The 23,073-nt window shown below is 43.9% G+C and overlaps 1 protein-coding gene across 1 annotated transcript in view; it reads right to left on the reverse strand.

Annotated features, from left to right (window-relative positions):
- LOC121283332 (growth arrest-specific protein 2) overlaps positions 1 to 23,073 on the reverse strand; it is a 213,055-nt gene that overhangs the window by 90,643 nt on the left and 99,339 nt on the right. The window contains exon 6 of the mRNA XM_041197796.1: positions 9,832 to 9,976. Coding sequence (XP_041053730.1) covers positions 9,832 to 9,976 — 145 coding nt within the window. The remainder of the gene's footprint in view (positions 1 to 9,831; positions 9,977 to 23,073) is intronic.

Here is a 23,073-nt window from a genome sequence, read left to right on the forward strand (position 1 = left end):
GGCTCTGCCTTCTCAATCTCGCATGAGGTGTGGTGACCCTCAGGCTAAGCTCACCAACAGTTGTCTCTCTCTCTAATGAGAGAGCAGCCTATGATCTTCTAGGACCACAGCATCTTTCTTCCTCTTCCACCCATCTTTGGTGGTGGAGATAATAATTAAAATATATAGCTATGATACATTTATTTTAACACAGAAATCTACCTTCTTTAAATTAATTTGTTGGATATGGGCATCACTGCCAGGGGTGGCATGTATTGCCCTTCCCTCGATCTAAGAAAGATATTCCCTACATGGAGCCCTTCTTTTTACAATTGTTTCTCACAAATGAGTGGCTTACGAGGTCACCATAAAAAGCAGATGAGAGTAACTGCATTAGTGTGGGACTGGAGCCACATATAGGCCAAACTGGTAAGAATAGTAGGTTTCTTTCCCAAAGAACAATTGTGAGTCAGTTACAACAATAACACAATTTCACGGTGTGGTGATATCACTTTTATTTTGTTTTTAAACTTTATTCATATTCTCAAACTGTCATATGTAATAACGACTTGACTGAAGAAGTAATGAGTTGCATATTTAAGTTTGCAGATGACGCTAAGGAGACATATTCAGTAGTGTGGATGGGAGTAGGAAGTTGCAAAGAGACAGAGGCAGATTAAGTGAATGATCAAAACTATTGCAGATGGAGTTCAACCTGGGAAAATGAGATTATTTATTTTAGATTTGGGAATAGAGAAATTGTTGTAGAGGTACAGAGATTTGGTATCCATGTACATATATCACTAAAAGCAAGTAAAAAAAAGCAATGAAAATGATGGGGTTCAAAAATGAGGAAGATTTGCTTCAATTGTACAGAGTCTTGCTCAGGCAACATCTGGAGTGCTGCATACAGTTTTTTGGCACCAAACCTCAGGAAAGCGTATTGGTCATGGATGGGGTACGGTGCAGATTCATCAGAATAATATCGGGGTGGGTTTTACAGGAGGACGGATTACCTGCTCCTCCGACCTAAAGTCAATTGGAACTTCGCTGACGTGAAATCTGGCTGCCTCACAGTAATAATATAGTGGGGGCAGCCTTAATTAGTGCAGAATGGGACTTCTGCCCCTAAAGGACAGGACGTCCTGCTCTACAGAGCTGTCAGCCAATCTGACTGGCCGGCAGCTCTGTAGTCCCAGCAGTACCAGAAGACAGTAGTCACTGCTAGGACTATAATCAGTCCTCACGAAGAAGTGAAGAAGTCTCCCAGACTTCAGGGAAGTCTGGGGATTTTAGCTGGGCATGGCTGGCACGCCCAAGCAAGGGGAGGAAGGGGCTGTGAGTTGGGTTAGAGAGGCCAGGGGAGGTACAAAATGGAGTACCATCTTGGTGTGGGTAACCCCAATGGGCACCGGGGACGCCCTAAAGGAGATATACCCCATTTCCTGCCCAACAGCAGCCTGCAATGTCAATGTTGCCTTCTTCTGCTTTTTCCTGCAGACCAAAAAACTGCAGCGGAGGTGGAATGAGGCCCTTAAGTGGCAGCTAATTGTCCACTTAAGAGCCTCAATAGACCTAAGGGTGGGCAGGCTGCCTGACGTCTTAGATGCCCCCTGTAATATGGGGGAGGGGTCTTGGGTGGGCAGGAAGGTGGTGGGCTGGCCACCTACTTTATTTTATGTGCACCCCCCCACCCTGCCACTTTGAAATACGCTGGCAGACAGCCGTAAAATACACCCCTGAGGTCTTAAAGTGTTAAATTATGAGAATAGGTTGTATAACTGTGGCTTGCATTCCCAATGAGTTTAGAAAATTGAGGATGAACTAACCTGGGGGCAGGATTTTACATCCCACGGGCGGGCGCGTGCTCCCGAACCGATTGGGTGTAAAATAGTGTGCGATGACGTTGGGCGAGCATCCCGACATGATGTCTTGCACTCGCACGATATTCCGGTCGGCAGGCGCGGGGGTGGGATGAGGTTTTTACAATTAAATAAAAAATAAATATAAATTTTTGGGCTGAATTTTTATTCTGCTTATGTTATTGTGAGTTACTCCCATGTCGGGACAAATTTTTCTGATTTAAAAAATCTTTACTTTTGATTTTAAAACTGTTCAGCTCCCTGAGGCAGCTCCGTGCCTTCAGGGAGCTTTCAGTGTGCACTCCCCCATGCATGCGCAGACTTTTGTGCTTGCACTCCTCCCGCCCCCCCCCACAACAGCGCTAAGCCTGTCAGAGTGCCTTTCACGCTGGCTGGCCGTTAATTGGCCGTATCCCATCCGCTCCCAGGCCCACCTGCCACGACTGCCTGACAACCCAAAAATCCTGCCCTAGGTGTTTCAAATGATTGTTTCTCTTTATTGATTATATCTCCCCTGGTGGAGGAGTCCAAACTATGTAAGCATAATTTTAAAATTAGAGCTAGGCCAATTAAGAACAAAATTAAAACTCTTTTTTTTTATACAAACAGTAGTGAAAATCTAGAACTCACTCTTCCAAAAGACTGATGATGTTGGATCAATTGAAATCAAGACTGAGCTCAATAGATTTTGTTAGGTAAGGGTATCAAGGGATAAGTGGAGGTCTTGTGGCACAGTGCCAGAAGCTCTGGGTTCAAGATCCACTCCAGGATTATATGGCACGGAAAGTGTGTTCATAATGTGGCTAAACAGGTTGACTATCAGCCTGTAAATCCTTCCAATATGCCTGACTGCAGATGGTAAGAGTTGGAGAGTTTCTTGGTCAGCCATACTGCAGAAGGCAATGGCAAATCATTACAGTACAAAATCATGGACCAATCCAATGCAAGTCCGTGGTCCTTCCTAGGGCATGGTAGCTACAGGAGGAGAATCAAGGGATATGAATTATAGGGCCAGGATTTTTATCTTGTCGGGTGGGTACAGCAGGCAGGCCTGGGGGCAGTCACAAAGCCGACCGCAGCCTGCGATCGGGCCCCGACACTGATCTCACGCTGGCTGGCCAATTAACGACCAGCCAGCATGAAATGCGCTTTGCAGCACTCAGTGCTACTGGGGTGAGCGTGGGAGGAGGAGGAGCGGGGAAGTGCGCGCATGCACGTGAGTGCGTGCATTGAAAGCTCCCTGAGGCACAGAGCTGGCTTAGGGAGCTGAAAATTTATAACATTAAAAATAAAAAAGTTAGCAATGTTAAAAACATGTCCCCTCACATGACTCTGTGACATCAGCAGAGACGTGTTATGAATGAATTTTAAAAATGTTTATTTAATTTTTAATTGCTGTTGGAAACCTCAACCTGCCTGCGGATGAGGTTTCCTAAAAAATCCAAAGGTCGCTTGGCTTTTTCACCTGCCCATGAACCGTAAGGTTGGATCAGCAGCGATACATTTCATTCAATTGTTACTTTAATGGCCTTAATAGGTCTGTTAATCGTCAGTGGGAAAGATGCCGACTCCCGTGCAGGCACCGTCGACCGAAATATCGCGCAAGTGCACGGTGATGTCAGGACGCTCACCCAACGTTATCAAGCGTCATTTTACACTCGAGCAGGTCAGGCACGCACCTGCCCAGTCAGCGCAAATTTCTGCCCTAGATGTGTTAATGACATTAAGGTACAGAACAAACTGAATGACAGATAAGGCCTAAAGGCCCTATTCCTGTTCCTGGATTCCATTGTTTGGTTGGAATTTACGTTCTCTGGATTACCAATCCAGTAATTTTCTGAGTACCTCCAATCTGAAGTGTTCAATTTCCAAGTTAAACCAGCTTGAATCAGATACACACCTGAGATTCTAACAGCGACCATTTTGTTAGTGGTAATAACTTCCAGGCTTTAGTGATCCATTTTATTCCAGGAATAAAACATTTGGATTCACTTTCTTTTCTGAGAACATCAACAAGAACCTAATTATAGATAACAAGCTCCAGTACTTATTGCTGATTTATCTGAACCAGACTTGGTGTAAGTACTTACAGGTAAAACTTATTAAAATTCTGAATCCAAATGCCAAACTTCAAAAGATTTCAGAAATTAGTTTCTGGCTTCACTGAGGTCTGAACTTGGTGCAACTGAAGGATTCAGGTTTGAAACCTGGAGATAACATTAGCAGGATTTTGTCCAGACAACTTATGGGATCAGAGCTGAAAGTGAAGACCTAAAGGCAGTTTTCACTGCAGATACAATTTCCAAACATCTGGATTCATGCTAATCTTTATAATTGAAGGACATTTTTATATAGAATCGGGAAGTTGGAGATTAATTCTTTACAGAAAATACTGGAAAAAGACAGCAATTCAGAAATTTGCACCATGCCTATTTTTCAGATGAAAACTGGCACTAAAGGAAGTTCTACTTCAATTGTGCAGAGTCTTGCAGTACATGTGTACTCAATCCATGATGGAAGTGCATTGTACACATTATTGGTTAAGGTGTCATGTACTCAATCAGGGAAGGTACCTGAAACTGTTGTTAGGCCCATTTCTTATGAAAATCTGTATCCTAACTTCTGTTTCAGGCCCGTTTCTGAAAATGCTTTGTGACTAACACAGCATGTGCTGTGCATACTGTGGTCAGTTGCGTCAGGTGCACAGCAGTCAAAACAGCAGTCTCCAAAGGGTACTATTGAAAGCTACCAACATCATCCCTGTACATATCAATTCACAATGGCTCCCAGTTAAGCAATGCCTTGAATTTAAGATTATCATAACAGTTTTCAAACCCATCCAGGGCCTCACCCCTTACTAACTCTGACATTTCCTCCAGCTCTATAACCCTGCAATTTTGTCCTCTTCAGCATCCCCAATTTTAATCGCACCATGATTGGTGATTGTGCAAATTATGTTTGGCCAACTTGATTGAGCTTTTTGATAGAGAGGGCTGTTGAGGGTTATGCAGTTGACGTGGTTTATATGGACTTCCAAAACATGTTCTACAAGGTACCACTTAATAGACTTGCCAGTAATATTGAAGTCCACAGAATGGAAGGGACAGTGGTAGCATGGATACAAAGTTGGCTAAGTGAAGGAAACAGAGAGTAGAGGTGAATGGTTGTTTTTCAGATTGGAGGACAACTCAGCGAACACCACCTCATTTTTCGATTAGGCACTTTACAGTATTGAACATTGAGTTCAACCAATTCAGACCATCATCTCTGCCCCCACACTACCCACCCATTTTGTTTCCTTTTCCTGGCAGGTTTCAGTGTTAACTTTGTTTTTCTCATTTTTGCTTTCGGACAGCAGTTGTTCATTGTTCTGCCATTCACATCTACTCTGGATCCATCTTTTTTTCTTTACTTATCCTATTATCAGCCCCATTTGGCTTTTCCCATCAACTCTTTTGTAACTTAATTTCTCCAGTCTTCTGCCCTATCAGAGACCTTCTCTTTAGATTTTTTTTCCCAGCTTCCCCCATTTTACCTCCTTAAAAGCTGTAAAATTTCTAAACTTTCCCAGTTCTGATGAAAGGTCACAACCTGAAATGTTAATTCTGTTTCTCTCTCCACAGATGCTACCAGGCCTGCTGAATATTTTCAGCATTTCCTGTTTGATCTCATATTTCAAGCATCTGTAGTATTTTGCTTTTGTATCCAGAGCTAGGTACACTGCTTTGCTTTATCTATAGTAATGACCTAGACTTGGGAGAGGAGGGTAGAATTTCAAAATTTGGAGATGTTCAAAGTAATGAGGGGTCTAGACAGGGTAGATAGAGAGTTCTTCCCATTAGTGAAAGGTTGAGAAGCAAAGGACAGAGATTTAAGGTGAATGGCAAAAGAACCAAAGATAACATGAGGAAAAACCTATTTACGCAGTGAGCGTTTAGGATCTAGAATGTATCTGCCTGAGAGAGTGGTGGAGACAGATTCAAATGCAGCTTTCAAAAGGGAATTAGATAAGCAGCTGAAGGCAAAAAATTTGAAGAGCTACGGTGAAAGACTGGTGGGATAGGTGGGTAGGACTGGCTAAATTACTATTGCAGAAAGTGACATGTACACAACAGGCTGAATGGCAGCCTCCTGTCTCCTCCTGACTTCACATAATACACATTACAACTGTGGGCTATTGACAATGACCACTCACACCCCTCACTGATTTCCTTCCATCTTCTCCCGACTTATCTTCTACCCTTGGCTGGTATCCCAGCAGCCAATCTCACTCCCTTACCCCTACTGACAAGCTGCTTTCAGGGCTACAAATAAAACTCACGATATGGCAATGCCGGAGGACCATTTCCCCATGGTCCTGCCACTGGCCTCTTTACCTGTGCGCAGCATGCATTGCACATGGATCACATCCAAATCAGGACATAATCCACATGCAGCATGGCTAGCACTATCTGTAAAGAGAAATCAAAATAGAAAAGGTTCATTGGATTGGAAAAATGGTAATATAATGCCCTTATTCAAAAAGGGGGAAGCAGAAAGTAGGAAACTATAGACCAGTTAGTTTAACATCTGTTGTTGGGAAATTGTTGAATCCATTATTAAGGAAGTAGTAATGGGGCATTTGGAAAGCGAAAATGCAATCCATCAGAGTCAGCATAGAGTTATGAAGAGTAAACTGTGTTTGACTAATTTGCTAGAGTTCTTTGAAGATGTGACAAGCAAAGTGGACAATGGGGATCCTGTAGATACAGTATATCTGGACTTCCAGAAGGCCTTTGATAAGGTGCTGCACAAAAGATTAATACACTAGATAAGATCACATGGAGTTAGGGGTAATATATTAGCTGGGATAGAGGAGATCTAATTGAGGTATATAAGATGCTAAAGGGGATATACAAAGTAGACGTGGAGCAGATGTTTCCCCTTGTGGGGCATTCTAGAACGAGAGGCCATTGTTTTAGGCTAAGGGGTGATAGATTTAAATCAGAGATGAGGAGCAATTACTTTTCTCAAAGGATCATGAATCTGAGGAATTCATTACCTCACAGTGCAGTAAATGTCAGGACGCTGAATAAATTTAAGGAGGAGATAGAAAGATTTTTAATTAGTAATGGGTTGAAAGGTTATGGGGAGAGGGCGAGAAATTGGAGTTGAGGCCGAAATGAGATCAGCCATGATCGTAATGAATGGCAGGGCAGGTTCGAGGGGCTGAATTGCCTACTCCTGCTCCTGGTTCTTATGTTCTAAAACGCTGGAAACCACCTATCAGCTCAGGCAGTACCCTAGAAACAGAAACAAGAGTTAATGTTTCAGGTAAATGACCTTTCATCAGATTTCCAACCATCCTCACCTGTTGAGTGTTTTTTTAGCATTTTCTGTTTTTCACAAAGAACTTAAAGTACAATAACAGGCCATTCAGCCCAATTGGTTGATGCCACAAGCTTCTTCCCACTCTACTTCATCTAAGCCAATCATCATATCCTTCTTTTCCTTTCTCCTTCCTTAATCTAGCTTTCCCTTAAATACATTCACCAAGACTCCTTAGGTAGCACCTTCCAAACCCACAACCACTACCATCTAGAAGATCAAAGGCAGCAGATAGATGGGAACACCACCACCTGGAAATTCTAAGTCACTTACCACCCTGACTTGGAAATATATCGCCGTTCCTTCACTGTCACTGGGTCAAAATCCTGAAGCTCCCTAACGGCACTGTGATTGCACCTACACTAGATGGACTGCAGCGGTTCAAGAAGGCAGCTCACCACCACCTTCTCAAGGGCAACCAGGGATGAGCAATAAATGCTGGCCCAGCCAGCAAAGTCCACATCCCATGAATGAACTAAAAAAAGACATGGAATGCATTTTCTTCCAGATTTTCAGCATCTGTATTATTTGCTCCTGTAAAGAAAAGACGGCTTAATACTTCAGAGGTGAATCCTTCATCGGAAATAAAAACAGAAAATGCAGGAAATACTCAGCAGCTCAGGCAGCATCTGTGAAAGAAACAGAGTTAACATTTCAGGTCAATGACCGTTCATCAAAATGAAGGAAAGAGAAATGTAATCGGTTTTGAGCAAATGAAGGGCAGGGAGGGGAAGGAAGAAAAAAAGAAAGCTCTGTGGTAGGGTGGAAACAGGAAATATTAAATGACAAAGAGTTTCATGTTATAAAAACCAAAGGGAGTGGTAAGGGGTATAGTAAAGGATCAAAAGATGTGTCCATTATCATGAGCAGCAAATACAGTTTACTATTGCTGGTTCACTTGGAAGGAGTGTTTAGGGCCTTGGACAGTGAGAAGGGAAGAGGTAAAAGGGCATCTCCTGTGCTCGCGTGGGAAGGTGCTTAAGGTAATGGAGGGATTGTTGGCCTTCAATGCAAGGGGAATGGAGTATACTAGTAGGAAAGTCTTGCTACAACTGTACAAGGCATTTGCGAGACCGCATCTAGAATACTGAGCACAGTTTTGTTCTCTTTACTTAAGGAGCAATATAGTAGCATTGGATTCCTCTGATCTGATTCCTGGAATGAAGGGGTTGTCTTATGAGAAAAGGTTCAGCAGGTTGGGCCCATACTCATTGGAGTTTAGAAGAATAAGCAGTGTTTTTAATTGAAACATCTGGGAAGGCTTGACAAGGTAGATGTTGAGAGAGGATGTTTCCCCTTATGGGGGAATCTAGAACTAAGGGGCACAGTTTAAAAATAAGGGTCTCCCATTTAAGACAAAGATGAGGAATTTCTTCTCTCAGAGGGTTGTCAGTCTTTGGAATTCTCTTCCACAGAGAGCAGTGGAAATGGGTCATTGAATATATTCAAGTTTGAGTTAGACAGATTTTTGACTGACATAGGAGTCAAGGATTATGGAGGACTGACAGGAAAATGGAATCCAGGCCACAATTAGATGAGACATGATCTTATTGATGGCGGAGCAGCTCAATGAACTGACTGCCTAATCCTGCTCCTATTTCTTGTGATCTCATGTGTTAAGAGTTACTTCATCAGAACTTTGTTTCTGCATTTTAGGTTTTTTCTTCAGATATCCAGCATTTGCAGTTGTTTTTTAATCTCCTTGGCCACAGATGCTCTCAGTTTTATCAATCCAAAAGCAGTCTCAAGAAACATAAAGACTTGCATGTATAAAGATCTGGGAAGTCCATCTCTAGTTAGCTGGCATTAGGTTGAGCTTTAAATCAATATATGTTGTGGTCTTGGATAGCGCATCCATATTCAAGCCCAACTCTAGGACCAGAATTTTATGCACTCCCACCATTGGTTTTTAGGCAGGGGAGAACATGAAATTGAAGCAATGGGATTCCCTCCAGGTTCCCGCCCGCCGTGACCACACAGCGATATTATGCTGGGGCGGGTAATGCCTCAGAAGGGAAGGCCTCCCTTGCCTCAGCTGAGGCTCTTAAGTGGCCAATTAGAAGCCCCCTTAAGGTCTGGTGGCCTCTAGACCAACTCCCCCCCCAGCCTCTCCCCCAAGGTCCCGATCGCTTCCCTCCCCCACCACAACCCCTACCTTCAGGCCTTCCCTGCCCCCCACCCCCGTGCCCCACCCCCACCTCCCACTATACCTGGGATCCTGTCAACTTACCTGGACCTCCAGTTCCTGGACTTAATCTCTGACGTCTTGAACTTCCTCTTCTGCCCACTGCAGCGCTGTTGCTGCAGGGATTGGAAAGCTGCTGTCCAATCAGATTGGCCGGCAGCTCTCTAATTGGGGCTTTCACCCAGATGAGGGGTGTACACCTCACTTCCAGCCAATTCATGCTCATTGGAACATAAATTGGCTGTGGGGCAGTTGGCATCTCCACCGACTCTTCAGATGGTGAGAAACAAGATCCCGCCATCCAAAAAATTCAAGCCTCGAGCTTGCAGAATGAATATTGAAACCAGAGAGGATGTCAATTATAGTTTGAATTAAACTAGGGAAGATATTTCTGCCTAATTGTTACTTTGGTTGATACTTTTGCTTTGTTTTACTTACTGCATCATCCAGCAACTTTCCTGCACTCTTCTTTCCAGGAGATTTAGTTGGAGATGGAGATGGAGATGTAGCAGGTGCTGAATGGGACTCTTCCTGTTCTATTTCTTTTTCTAATTTGACCAATCCTGATGGTTCTACTCCAAACCTGGATTTCAAAGGAAAGCAGTTCAGATGTCATGTATTGTTAAATGAATCGATATGCACAAACCCAAACTTTCATTCCCAAGAAAGCTAGCTCAATCTTGATTTGATTATGTGGATTGGTGTAAGTTGTCTGTGTTAAAGTGTACAATTTTAATTTAATTGTTTCCATTCATGTACAATGCTTGGCAAAATTAGCATTACCTTTTGAAACATCAATGATATTGACATGAAAGACATTACAAGGGATGGAAGCAATTATACAAAAATGTGCATGCTGGGGAAAAAAATATAGTTCACATATTTTAATCCTCATTGCCAGATTAGTGATGTTTGCACCAAAGTTGTTTCAAGTCATAAATTCAGGGCGCATCCTACACTACACCATATATAACAATATAGCAGTGATTACATCAAACTGCAGCACAGAAAAAATTCAAATCACACTATAGTTTGGGGCTGATAATGAGCTATTTGGCAGCTATAGCCTTAGCTATATGCTTGATATTATTAAGCTCTGAGGTGAGATTTCTACTCAGCATTGTGTTTAATAATGCACTTTGGAAAATCTGCTCTGCTTTAGGCTTATTAGTGCCACTGAAAAGATGAAATAACAATATATAGCTCAATATATTCTGCACAGGGGCCAGTTAGCTCAGTTGACTAGATGGCAAGCATGTGGTTCAGAATCACACCAACAGCACGGATTTGTTTCCCGCTCTGACTGATGTAGACTTGGGACCTGTCTCCTCGTTCTACACCTGAAAGTGGAAGGCAGTGGCAAACCACCACTGACAGAAATAAACTACCAAGAAAATGGTTCAAGATGAAGCATTAGCAGACAAGGAGCCAAGGACCTGCCTTCAGGCAGAGCACAGGTGAATAAATGAATGCTCAGCACCCACATTAAATATTTGCTGCGCTGCCGAAGGTGGCTCTCTGGTAGGTCCTGGGAGAGGAGGGAACTGAGTGATTAAACTGGAGTGGGATGATCCTGATATGGAGGTAGGTAATTATGAGGGAGGGCTGCTATCAGGAGCTGGAGGGCAGGGGGAGGGTATATGCTCAGGAAGAAGAGCTGAACAGGGGCCAGCAACTGTCTTTAGCACTACAGTGGGGCCAGAGGGGAGCATTCCTGCTCCAAGTAGCTCTTCAATTAGGTGTATTTTTTTTAAGAAAAACTTACCTTTTGCATGGAAAGCTGCAGCAGGCTCCTTAAGGTCTGTTGGTTATGTAGTATATAGACCCCGTTTTCCTGTTTGGTGTCTGAAAATTGAATACTGTGCCAATGAATTCCTCGGCCAGTCTGTTTTTGCTGAGTTTTGAGAATGATGGGAGAAACACCTGCCATCCCCTTTGGTATGCCACTATAACAATTTAAATATTAAACCTAAATTCTGCTGGATTATAGGAAAATCTTTAGTGGAATAAATCTAGCAATTTTTAATTCATGTGAATGCAATGCCATTAGTTGTTGAATGGATGTAACGGACCTGAAAAAAATATTCATTGTTTGTATAATATTAGGAAACAATTTATTGCACCCCCTGTTCAGCATTTCTCCAGTTTGAATAAATGATTATTCAACCCATTTCTGAAGTGAACTTTAACATGTGTCTGATGACTCACTCCATTACTGATTGCAAACAAAAATGGGCTTTGACACGTGGCGCTGACTCAACTATTTCAATACTTTTACTACTTTTACAGCAGCTGAAGTTTAGAACAGATTTTTTTATCCATTACAATGGAAGTATCAGGACAGCACAGCAGATTGGTACTTCATGCATTGAGCTCGGCAATTCCTTGTTGCTTAATTTCCAATTTCAGCCATGCCTCTAGGTAGAGTGGTACCAGGCTTTCCAGAAAAAATGGCAATAAAAAATGAGGAGATAAGACATGCTCTTAAAAGTTATCTGCTATGTTGTGCTGCCACCTTCATTATCTTTTACTCTCTTTCAGGTCAGGGAGAATAAATGGACATTGGTTGTTGATTTATGCCACATTATAATAATTGTAAATACCACTTATCATCACTGAATGTGTGAATAACATTGTCTGGTATTCTGTAAAGAAAATAAGAATTAGGAGCAGGAGTAGGTCATTCGGTCCCTGGAGTCTGTTCTATTTAACAAGATTGTGGTTGATCTGATTGTGGCCTTGACTCTACTTTCCTACCTGCCCCCAATAACCCTTGACTCCCTTGTCAATCAAAATTCTGACTAGCTTGAATAGATTTAATACCTCCAGAGCTCTCTGTGGAAGAAAATTCCATAACACTACAGCCGTCTGAGAGAAGGAATTCCTCCTTATCTCCGTCTTAAATCAGAGACCCCTTATTTTGAAACTATCCCCGAATTACATCTTCTAGGGATGAGGACATGGTGGGTTTGTCTCAGTCAGTAAACCCTAATATACTTTTGTTTTTGTATTTAATATGTGGTGGAACCACAGCTTGCAGTATATGAAATAGATTTTTTATAGCTGCATCCTACATAGGATCGATTCTCCACCCACCCCTGCCCTGATGGGTCCAAATCAGATACAGTCACTCAAATGCTTGCTGCCCTACCTGACATCAATCCACCCACATTTATTGATTCAGGTCATTACCCCAAGCCCAATGCTTAGCCCAAGGTTTGGAAGTCCACAGATCTGGAGCCCCATGCAGATCTTTAATGTCTCATACTTAATATGACCTTTCTTGTTTACAATATAGCTGATACAATAAATTATTCTGAATGTACTATTGGGATTTTTTAATACATGAGAATCAATAATTGAAAATATTGTCTTAATTCTACAGATTTCAGGTTAAAGTTTGTTTTGAAGATGACTTCACTAACAAAATGACAGTAAAATAATCCACTTATTACTAGATCTGTTATAAAAACACAAAGACTAAAAGCATTAATTCAGTTTTAAATGTCAATATCTTTTTAATTCAATGTGGAAATATGCTGTTTTACATTAATTTAATATGCTTCACTATTTTTATATTTTCTTTTTGAATATGCATGCACAAAATTCATGCAAATTGATGCATAAAACCTGAACCTGCACAGACTAGAGGTATAAAGAAACAATAAAAATCAAAAAAGACCCAACAAAGTAAAAAAAGGCAAAAATTTAGTTAGATCTATGTTACCATTTTTCTATTGATACATAAATTAAATACATGTATTTTATTTTATATTTATTATGTATAAAAATCATGCATTCTACCAGAGACACTAGGCAATTTTCCATGTATTTGATTTAGAAACACTGGATTTTCATCTTGCGGCTCTCAATAGTTTTTATTTTAGGTAAAGGTTTTTAAAAATGATCTTCAGGTAAAAAGGTCGCCAACCCCTGACTTAGCCCATAGAGGGGAGGTGCATTGTAAACCTAACCTAGGAAAGATTGAGGAATGGAAATAGGGAAGAGGGCAGCTAGGCTCTAAGGTTTCTATCATTGCACTGGAGGTCTTGTGGAGAATGTGGAAAGGAGGAGAGATGCCTCGTTTCTGCAGGAGGAAGGGGCCTTCCAGGGATATAGTCAAAATGCAGTAGAAGATAGCTGTGAAGATCAGTGCCAGGAGTCAAGTACTGAGGTACTGGATGTAGCGCCACAAGAAGTTCAATAACTTCACATGACTGCTCAAGGTCAATGAATGCATCTTCAAATGCCATATCCTACCAACTGCACCATTAGCCTCAGCCAATGCTCAATTCACTATAGCCCCATTACTCATCTCCCAACAATCTGCGTTAATCAGGACTCATAACTAACATTCAAATTCTTCACTTCACTCTCACACACTTCCCACTGCTGCAAGCCTCACATCCACATCTTACAGCTTGCACATACTACCAGGTATTCAACGATGACAACCATATCACCTAAACAGATTGCACAACAGTCATAACACACTTCCCTCCCTCTTGCAGGAAAAGGTGGTACACAACCAGAGGCAGCAGGTGCAAACCAGAAGGTAATAGGCACACTTGTGTGTCCAAACTCCCACGGTATTGCTGAGACTAAACCAGTGTGGTGGTGGAAACAATTGAAGATGATAGCATATTCAAACTTAGTCCTCCTTCTCACATTCCAGTTCCCCTTCATTCCACACTCTCTTCAGATTTACATGTTCTAGGAAGCATGTACCTCTTATTTTCCTTCACTCCCTGGACCACAACATTATCTTTGTGTCTTTTTTCTTTTCGATACCCAGGAGGTGCAACTGTGCCAAGCAGTGGAGAAAAGCCAAGAAGAAGGTAATGATGCAGTGCCATCACCTAAAATCACACTCCCAGCAACCAAGTTAGATCCTGACACAACAACCAACTTAGATCCTGATATAACATGTATCTTAGAGGGTAACTTAGAGGTAGAACTGGGCATGTTGAGACACTGGGCACGGTTGGGCTGCAGTCAGGCAGGAAATGTGATAGGGCAGATGCCCACTCACAGAAGGCAAAGTCACGTACGGGTTCTGTTAAGGGTGAGATAGATGAGAACCTTGCTGAGGCAGCCTACAGAAGAACATCGATGACTACGCACAATGAAATGCTTGGTACATAGGCAAGTCTGCCAGAAAGCTTGCAGTATATGCCAAAGAGCATTGTGGAGTCTAGCACCAATTTGGTACAGAGATTGGACAAGGAAGTTGTGGTCAGGTTGTCTGCACATTTGTAGACCAAACATTGATGCAGCATCTGTGGCCAATGTCCCAGCTTCCAATGGAACGAAAGCAGCAATTGCCCATGTCTGTGTGCTGCATTGGAAGCTAAGACTACTATCATGCAAGCTCAGGCTGCTATCCTCATGGCTGTGGATTGCTACATGTATCACAACAGGCTACCAGTCTTTCCTCCAACAGATTACTAGTATTGTTGAGGCACCGCTCCAGGAAGTGGCTCCAGGAAGTGGCACTGGCTTCATGGAGCACAAACTTGATGTCCCCTCCAAGGATGTCAGCACTCATCCGCCCATCCCTGCCAGTCTGCCAGTGCCTTTGCTGTTGTCTGTCAGCCAGCCAGTCCAAACATCCAACACCCATACTGGGATGTTGCAGTCCTTGGCTGGGTCCTCTAGGCCCAGAGCTGCTCAAGGTCGTTCTCAAAGGCTATCCAGGCAAGTGGGCAGTATTCCATCATACTCTTGACTTGTGTTTAGACGGTGGACAGGCTTTGGGGAGCCAGGAGGCGAATTACTCACCACTGGATTCCTAGCCTCTGACCTGCTCTTGTAGCCACAATATTTATATGGCTAGTTCAGTTCGGTTTCTGGGCAATGATAACCCCCAGGATGTTGACAGTGGGGATTCAGCAATGGTATTGCCATTGAATGTCAAGGAGCAATGGTTAGATTCTCTCTTGTTGAGATGGTCATTGTCTAGCACTTGTGTGGCATAAACGTTACTTGCCACTTGTCGGTCCAAGCCTGGATATTGGACTTGGACTTTGACTGCTTCAGTATCTGAGGAATCGAGAATGGTGCTGAACATTGTGCAATTGTCAGCGAACGTCCCTACTTCTGACCTTATGATGGAAGGAAGGTCATTGATGATGCAGCTGAAGATGGTTGGGCCTAGGACACTACTCTGAGGGACTCCTGCAGTGATGTCCTGGAACTGAGATGACTGAGTTGACTCCAACAACTACAACCATCTTCCATTGTGCTAAGTATGACCCCAACCAGCAGAGAATTTTCCCCCGATTCCCAGGACATACCTGGGCAATTTTCCATATTGCCGGGTAGATGTCAGTGTTGTAGCTGTAGTCTTCAGTACTAATGCTGGAATATTGTCAGAGCTCATAGCCTTTGCAGAATCCAGTGCCTTCAGCCATTTTTTGTTATCGCGTGGAGTGAATTGAATTGGCTGAAGACTGGCATTTGTGATGCTGGGGATCTCTGGAGGAGGCCGAGATGGATCACTCACTCGGTACTTCTGGCTGAAGATTGTTGCGAATGCTTCAGCCTTATCTTTTGCACTGATGTGCTTGGCCCATCCATCATTTAGGATGGGAATATTTGTGGTGTATCCTTCTCCAGTGAGTTATTTAATTGTCCACCACCATTCATGGCTGGATGTGGCAAGACTGCAGAACTTAGATTTGATCCGTTTATTGTGGAATCGCTTAGCTCTGTCAGCTGCTTATGCTGTTTGGCACGCAGGTAGTCCTGTGTTGTAGCTTCACCAGGTTGACACCTCATTTTTAATATGCTTGGTGCTACTCCTGGCATGCTCTCTTGCACTCTTCATTGAACCAGGGTTGAACCCCTGGCTTGGTGATAATGGTAGAGCAGGTGATATGCCAGACCATGATGTTACAGATTGTGGTTGAGTACAATTCTGCTGCTGCTGATGGCTCACAGCACCTCATGGATGCCCAGTCTTACGCTGCTGGATCTGTTCAAAATCTATCCCATTTAGCACAGTGGTGTTGCCATATAAACATGATGGAAGGTATCCTCAATGTGAAGACAATACTTCTTCTGCACAAGGACTATGGTCACTCCGGCTGATACTGTCATGGACAGATGCATCTGTGACAGGAAAATTGGCAAGGATGAGGTCAAGTATGTTTTTCCCTCTTGTTGGTCCCCTCACCACCTCCAGCAGACCTAGTCTCGCAGCTATGTCCTTTAGGACTCGGCCAGCTTTGTCTATAGTGGTGCTACTGAGCCACTCTTGGTGATGGACATTGAAGTCTCCCACCCAGAGTACATTCTGAGTTCTTGCCTCCCTCAGTGCTTCCTCCAAGTGGTGTTCAACATGGAGAAGTACTGAATCATCAGCTGAGGGGAGGTGGTACGTGGTAACCAGCAGGAAGCTTCCTTGCCCATGTTTGACCTTATGGCATGAGACTTCATGGGGTCCGGAGTCAATGCTGAGGTCTTCCAGGGCAACACCCTCCCAACTGTAAATCATTGTGCCGCCACCACTGCTGTGTCTGTCCTGCCGGTGAGACAGAACATACCCAGGGATGGTGATGGTGGTGTCTGGGGCATGATCTGTTAGTTTGATTCCATGTAGTCAAGTGAAAGTCACCGTAGACCCAGAGGACCATAGGCTACTCTCTCATTAGAAAGAGATGACTGGTGGTGAGTTTAACCTGAGGCTCACCCCACCTCAGGTGAGGGATAAGGTTGAGAAGGCGAGGCCTTCATGGGCGACCTCAGCTGGTATGGGAACTGAACTGGCACTGTCGGCGTCACTTTATATCACAAACCAGCCGTCCAGCCAGTATAATATATCAGGCTCAAAAACAAAAATACCTGGAAAAACTCATCAGGTCTGGCAGCATCTGCGGATAGGAGCACAGTTAACATTTCGAGTCCGAATGACCTTTCAACAGAACTAAGTAAAAATAGAAGAGAGGTGAAATATAAGCTGGTTTAAGGTGGGGGGGGGGGTGGTGGTAGTGAGACAAGAAGAGCTGGATAGAGGGCCAGTAATAGGTGGAAATAACCAAAAGATGTCACAGACTAAAGGACAAAGAGGTGTTGAAGGTGGTGATATTATCTAAAGGAATGTGCTAATTAAGGGTAGAAAGCAGGACGAGCAAGGTACAGATAGCTTGTCCTGCTTACTACCCTTAATTAGCACATTCCTTTAGATAATATCACCACCTTCAACACCTCTTTGTCCTTTTGTCTGCGACATCTTTTGGTTATCTCCACCTATCACTGGCCCTCTATCCAGCTCTTCCTGTCCCACCCAGCCACACCCCCACACCCCCACCAACCCCCCTACCCCCCCACCCCTTAAACCAGTTTATACTTCACCTCTCTTCTATTTTTATTTAGTTCTGTTGAAAGGTCATTCGGACTCGAAATGTTAACTGTGTTCCTATCCGCAGATGCTGCCAGACCTGCTGAGTTTTTCCAGGTATTTTTGTTTTTATTTTGGATTTCCAGCATCCGCAGTTTTTTGCATTTTATTATAATATGTCAAGCTGTTGCTTGACTAGTCTGTGAGAGCTCTCTCAATGTTGGCATAAACCCCCAGACATTAGCAAGGAGGACTTTGCAGAGACGACAAGGCTGAGGTTGCCATTGTTTTTTATGGTGCCTAGGTCAATGCCAGGTGGCTGTCCAGTTTCATTCTTTTATATTGACTTTTTAGTGGTTTTATACAACTGAATGACCTGATAGGCCATTTCAGAGGTCATTAAGAGCCAACCACATTGCTGCGGGTCTGGAGTCACATGTAAGTCAGACCCGGTAAGGACGGCAGGTTTCCTTCCCTAAAGCTCATTAGTGAACCAGATGGGTTTTTGCAACAATCAACAATAGTTTTTTTGGTCATCATTAGACTTTTAATTGCAGATTTTTATTGAATTCAAATTCCACCATCTGCTGTTGTGACTCAAATGCACCTGGCACAGCAGAATGACACAGACCGAAGGTGATATGGACCTCTGGCAGGACATCTCACTGCCTGTGGTCACACAGCAGCTGGATTTTGAGGGAGCGAAATCCATTTCAGTTTTGGTATAAGGCCGATTTGACCTGCAGTGCCCACAAAGACATGGGGTGCAATCAATGGCACCTTTCACAATGGAGAAGCCTACAATCCTAGCAAAGTCACTTGCTCAGTCTGTTTGCTTGTCTCTGGCACGGCACAATGAAATGTAGTTAGCTCTCTTTGAATAGAGAGCCTCAGTGACCTCCATTATGCAACAGTGGGTGGCAAACTGCAAGACGATGTAAATGTCTCCAGTTCCAGCCTGGAAGTGGCCAGATGCTGAGAAGTTCATCACCACAGTTACCTCACAGGCACTGGCAATGCGGTCTTTACCCTGCTCTGAGGCTGCTGCGTTATGGGTGGAGCAGGTAGAAGATTTCAGTGGGGATGGCCTTATTGAAGCACAGATTTCTCACACACTGTTTCTTGCAGAGATTCAGTTGGACGATTGCTCCCTGAACACCATGGGAACATATGGCCTCCTGATAGACCTTCTATCTCACCTCCTGTTCCCTCTTGCATCAGCTTGTCCTGCTCTGCTTTACTTCTGTTCATCCTCCCTGTCATGCTGTATTCTATGGGGAATGCCAATTACTGCACCATATATGGGAGTAGCTGGTTTGTGCAGAAAAGCTTAGAAGTCTGCAAAACATTCTTCTGTACCTACCACACCACTCCCTGTAGACTTTTGTGTTTGAAGCAACTACAGAAACTACCAGACATTCACATAAGCAAAGGCCAGAAGAAATCAACCAACAGCTAACTTGTGAATAATTGATGATCTCTTTTAATATTGTTTGCAGGGATCCTTCTTGCTGGTGAACGCATGTTCAGCTGTGTGAGGTTAAGAGAGGGCATTGGCCAGAGCACTGAGCCCCAAAATGAGACTGCACACAGATTGACCTCACAATCTGCACATTTCCATTGATTGCATGCTAATGAGTGCACCAAAATGCCATATGGCACGATTTGTTTCCAAACGCCCGTGGTCAGCAAGTGTGCCTGTGCATTACATAAGCCATTTTGAAGCTCTAAGGACACTCACAGCACTCACAGATGCTAATGACCCCCCTCCCCCCACCCCCCTTTCTCACCCTTGCTCCATAAGTCAGGCTCAACTGTGGAATTGTCAGGTTTACTCAGTTCCCTCTTAGCCGAACAGCTCAATACAATGAATATTTTTGTTTCTTTTGCTTGTTCTTCTTAAATCCATTTCCTCTGTCTCCACCAAACAATAAATGCGAGAAGCTCATGGATCTCTTTGTCAATAAGATTGAGAGCATACAATCAGCTGCCTCTGGGGTTTCTCTTCCTTCCACTAGGTCAAACTTCCTCTAAAATTCTCTCTTGCCCTAGCCCTGGACTCACCTTTTCCTAATTTCTCTCCTATCACACCTCAGGCCCTCTGAATTTCATTTTGTCCAGCAGATTCACCTCCTGTTCCCTCAGTCCTATTTCCACTAAACTGCTGACCACCCAATTATCCTTCCTGACCCCCATTTTAGCTGATATTGTTAACGGTTTTCTTTTTATTGTCCCCCTCTCTTTTAAATCCTCCATTATCACCCATCTCCTCAAAAAAACAGCCCTTGAACTTATCATCAATGCAAACTATTGCCCCATCGCCAACAATCCGTTCTATGCCACAGCCTTTGAATGTGCTGTCACCTCCCAAATCCATGCCCATCTTTCCCAAAACTCCATGCATGATTTCCTCCAATCAGATGTCCACCCCTACCACATTACCAAAATGGCTCTTATCAAAGTTAATAATGACATCCTCTGTGACTGCAACAAAATAAGCTACCCCCCTCGTCCTCCATCGCCTCTCCATGGTAGTTCAGCCAAGTGGGACTCTGCTCGCCTGGTTCCATTCTTATATATGTAATCATAGTCAGAATATCACTTACGATGGCTTCATCTTCTGCTCTAACATTGTTGTCCCTGGTGTCCCCCAAGGCTCTATCCTTGGCATCTCCTATTTCTCATATACATGCTGGCCCTTGGCAATAGCATCCTAACGCTGATGGCATCCAGTTTCACATCGCCACCATCTTTCTTGCCCCCCCCCCCCCCGCCCCCACAACCTTTGCTAAATTATCAGATTGTTTGTCTGAGATCCAATAGTAGATGAGCAAAAATTTCCTCCAATCGAGTATTTGGAAGACCCTGCCACAAACTCTATTCCTTAGCTACTGATTTCAATCCCTCTCCATGACAAATGTCTGAGGCTGAACTAGACTGTTCGCAACCTTGCTGTCATATTTGATCCTGAGATGAGTTTACAACCACGTATCTGCGCTATCACTCAGATTGCCTATTTTCATCTCTGTAACATCACTGACTCTGCACCTGCCTCAGCTCATCTGATGACGAAACCCTCAGCCATGGCTTTGTGGCTCTAGACTTGACTATTCCAATGCATTCCTGGCTGGTGTCCCACATTCTACACTCCGTAAACTTGAAGTCATTCAGAACTCTGCTGCCCATGTTCTTACCAACATCAAGTCCCATTCACCCATTATCCCAGTGCTTGCTGATCTACTTTGGCTGCCGACCAAAGACATAATTTGAAAATTCTCATCATTGTTTCAAAACTTCAACATGGCTTTGTCTCTCCCTAGCTCTTTAATCTCCTCCAGCCCCACAATCCTCCAAGTATCTGTACTGATTTAATTCTGGCCTCTTCAGCTTCCCCAATTTTAATTGTGCCACCACTGGTGGCTGTGCCTAGGCCCTAAGTTCTAAATTTCCCTCCCTAAAGCTCTTCATCTCTCTACTTCTTTTTCCTCCTTTATGATGCTGCTTCAAACCTATTTGTTTGACCAAGCATTTGGCCATCTGTCCTAAATATTGCTTTATGTGGCCTGGTGTTAAACTTTGCTATAAAATGCTCCTAAGGGATACAAGGATGTGCTTTTTAAAGATACGATTTCTAATTTTTCTTTCTCAGGCAGGATTTAAAGAAAGAACTAGAACCCTCTAGAGACAATGACAAAAAGTTTTGCATTCCACCAAGTGGAATGAAAAGCAGACACTCAACTCCCTGGGAAGCGTGAAAGACCCCAACCCCTAATGGCTTCACACCATCCTGAAACTTTGCAAATGTTTCTGAGATGAGACATCAAAATGCAATTACTTGTTATGAAATAATAGTTGCAGCAGACGTGAACTAATGGAATTTCTCTGCAATATACAGCCAGCAAGGTACTTTAAGGACTGCTTACCAAGCAGAGAGAGAGCAAAAGATGATACTGTACTGAACATAAGCTGTTGCAGCTTTTGTCCTCTCTGCCTCTCTCTCTCTCTCTCTCAGAAGTGTTGTGGTCCAGTTTGCAAAGTAAACATCCTGAGAAGAGAAATCTACTGCGAACCAAGACATTTTGGGAATAAAATGTAGAAATCTGCTCTCCATATAACTACACCCAAGAAGACAAGTGAACAAACAGCCCCAACGTGGAATCACCAAGCTGAGACCAGCTAACCATATATTGCTCTGTTTTGTTTTTCATGAACTGTAAAAGTCCTGTAAGCCTACCCTCTTATTCTGCCATCTGTACTGGTGTATGTGTGGGTCCAGTACACATTCTGTATGTTACGTATGAATGGTGGTTTCGATTTTTTTTTCAGGACATTCTTTCAATAAACTTGTCTTGGGCTCGAACTTTACCCTTGGCAGGCAGGCACAATTAGTGGGCCCGCGACCGGTCGGGAAACAAGCCCCCGCCTGCGCTGGGTCCCTGACTGCAATTTCATGCTGACTGGCCAATTAATAAGGACCATCCAGCAGGAAACACGTCTTCCCAATGGTCAGGAAGGGGTGGGCGGGGGCCTACCGGCCACGGCTCCAATGGCCATCCGGCAGCAGGTTTAAAAATGGCACAGGCAGCTCCTTGAAGGCTGCCAAGGAAGAACATATCTTCTGCATTGTGAACACTGGCATCAAGTGTGGCTGGGAGATGCCAAATGGGAGGGCAGGTCAGGTGGGCACTCAGCACAACACCCCCCAGGTTTTCAGATGAGTGCCTCACCATCCTCCTGGAGGAGGTAGCTGCCAGGAGGAACACCCTTGTCCCCAGAGATGGAAGGAGGAGGCCACCGCACCTAACAAAAATAGCTTGGGAGGAGGTGGCAGCGCAGGTCAGCAGTCACAACATTGCGCGGCGCACATAGGTGCGATGCCGGAAAAGGTTTAACAACTGGCTGCACTCGGGAATGATGAGTACTTTGTTGGCATGGAACAGTGAGGAGAAGTGTTAAGGTCTGGCCATCCTCCCGTGGAGCTCAGGGGTGTTAGAATCTGAGTGCCAACTGTCAATGACACTGGAGCTGGCCAAGGGGGTGAGCCTGGCTGCTTGGACTGAGTGCCATGCAGCTCGAGAGCCATGACTCGGATGTGCCCTGCAAGGCGTTCCTCAGTGGGATTGGCCAGGCTGCAATGGCGCTGTAGGTTAGAGACTGGACTAATCCATGCTCCTCTGTCCTTTCAGGAGGAGACAACACATAATAACAATGAAAGGTCACGGACAGGCAGAAGCCCCCCAAATCTCCTAATCCTATCCAGATTCGAGCAGGATGCCTCCAATGCAAGGCACCAGAGCCTTCAGGCTGCCTCCAATGCCGGTGCCAGCGAGAGCGGGGCA

Source organism: Carcharodon carcharias, chromosome 10 (genome assembly GCF_017639515.1).
Source record: "Carcharodon carcharias isolate sCarCar2 chromosome 10, sCarCar2.pri, whole genome shotgun sequence".
Classification (NCBI taxonomy): domain Eukaryota; kingdom Metazoa; phylum Chordata; class Chondrichthyes; order Lamniformes; family Lamnidae; genus Carcharodon; species Carcharodon carcharias.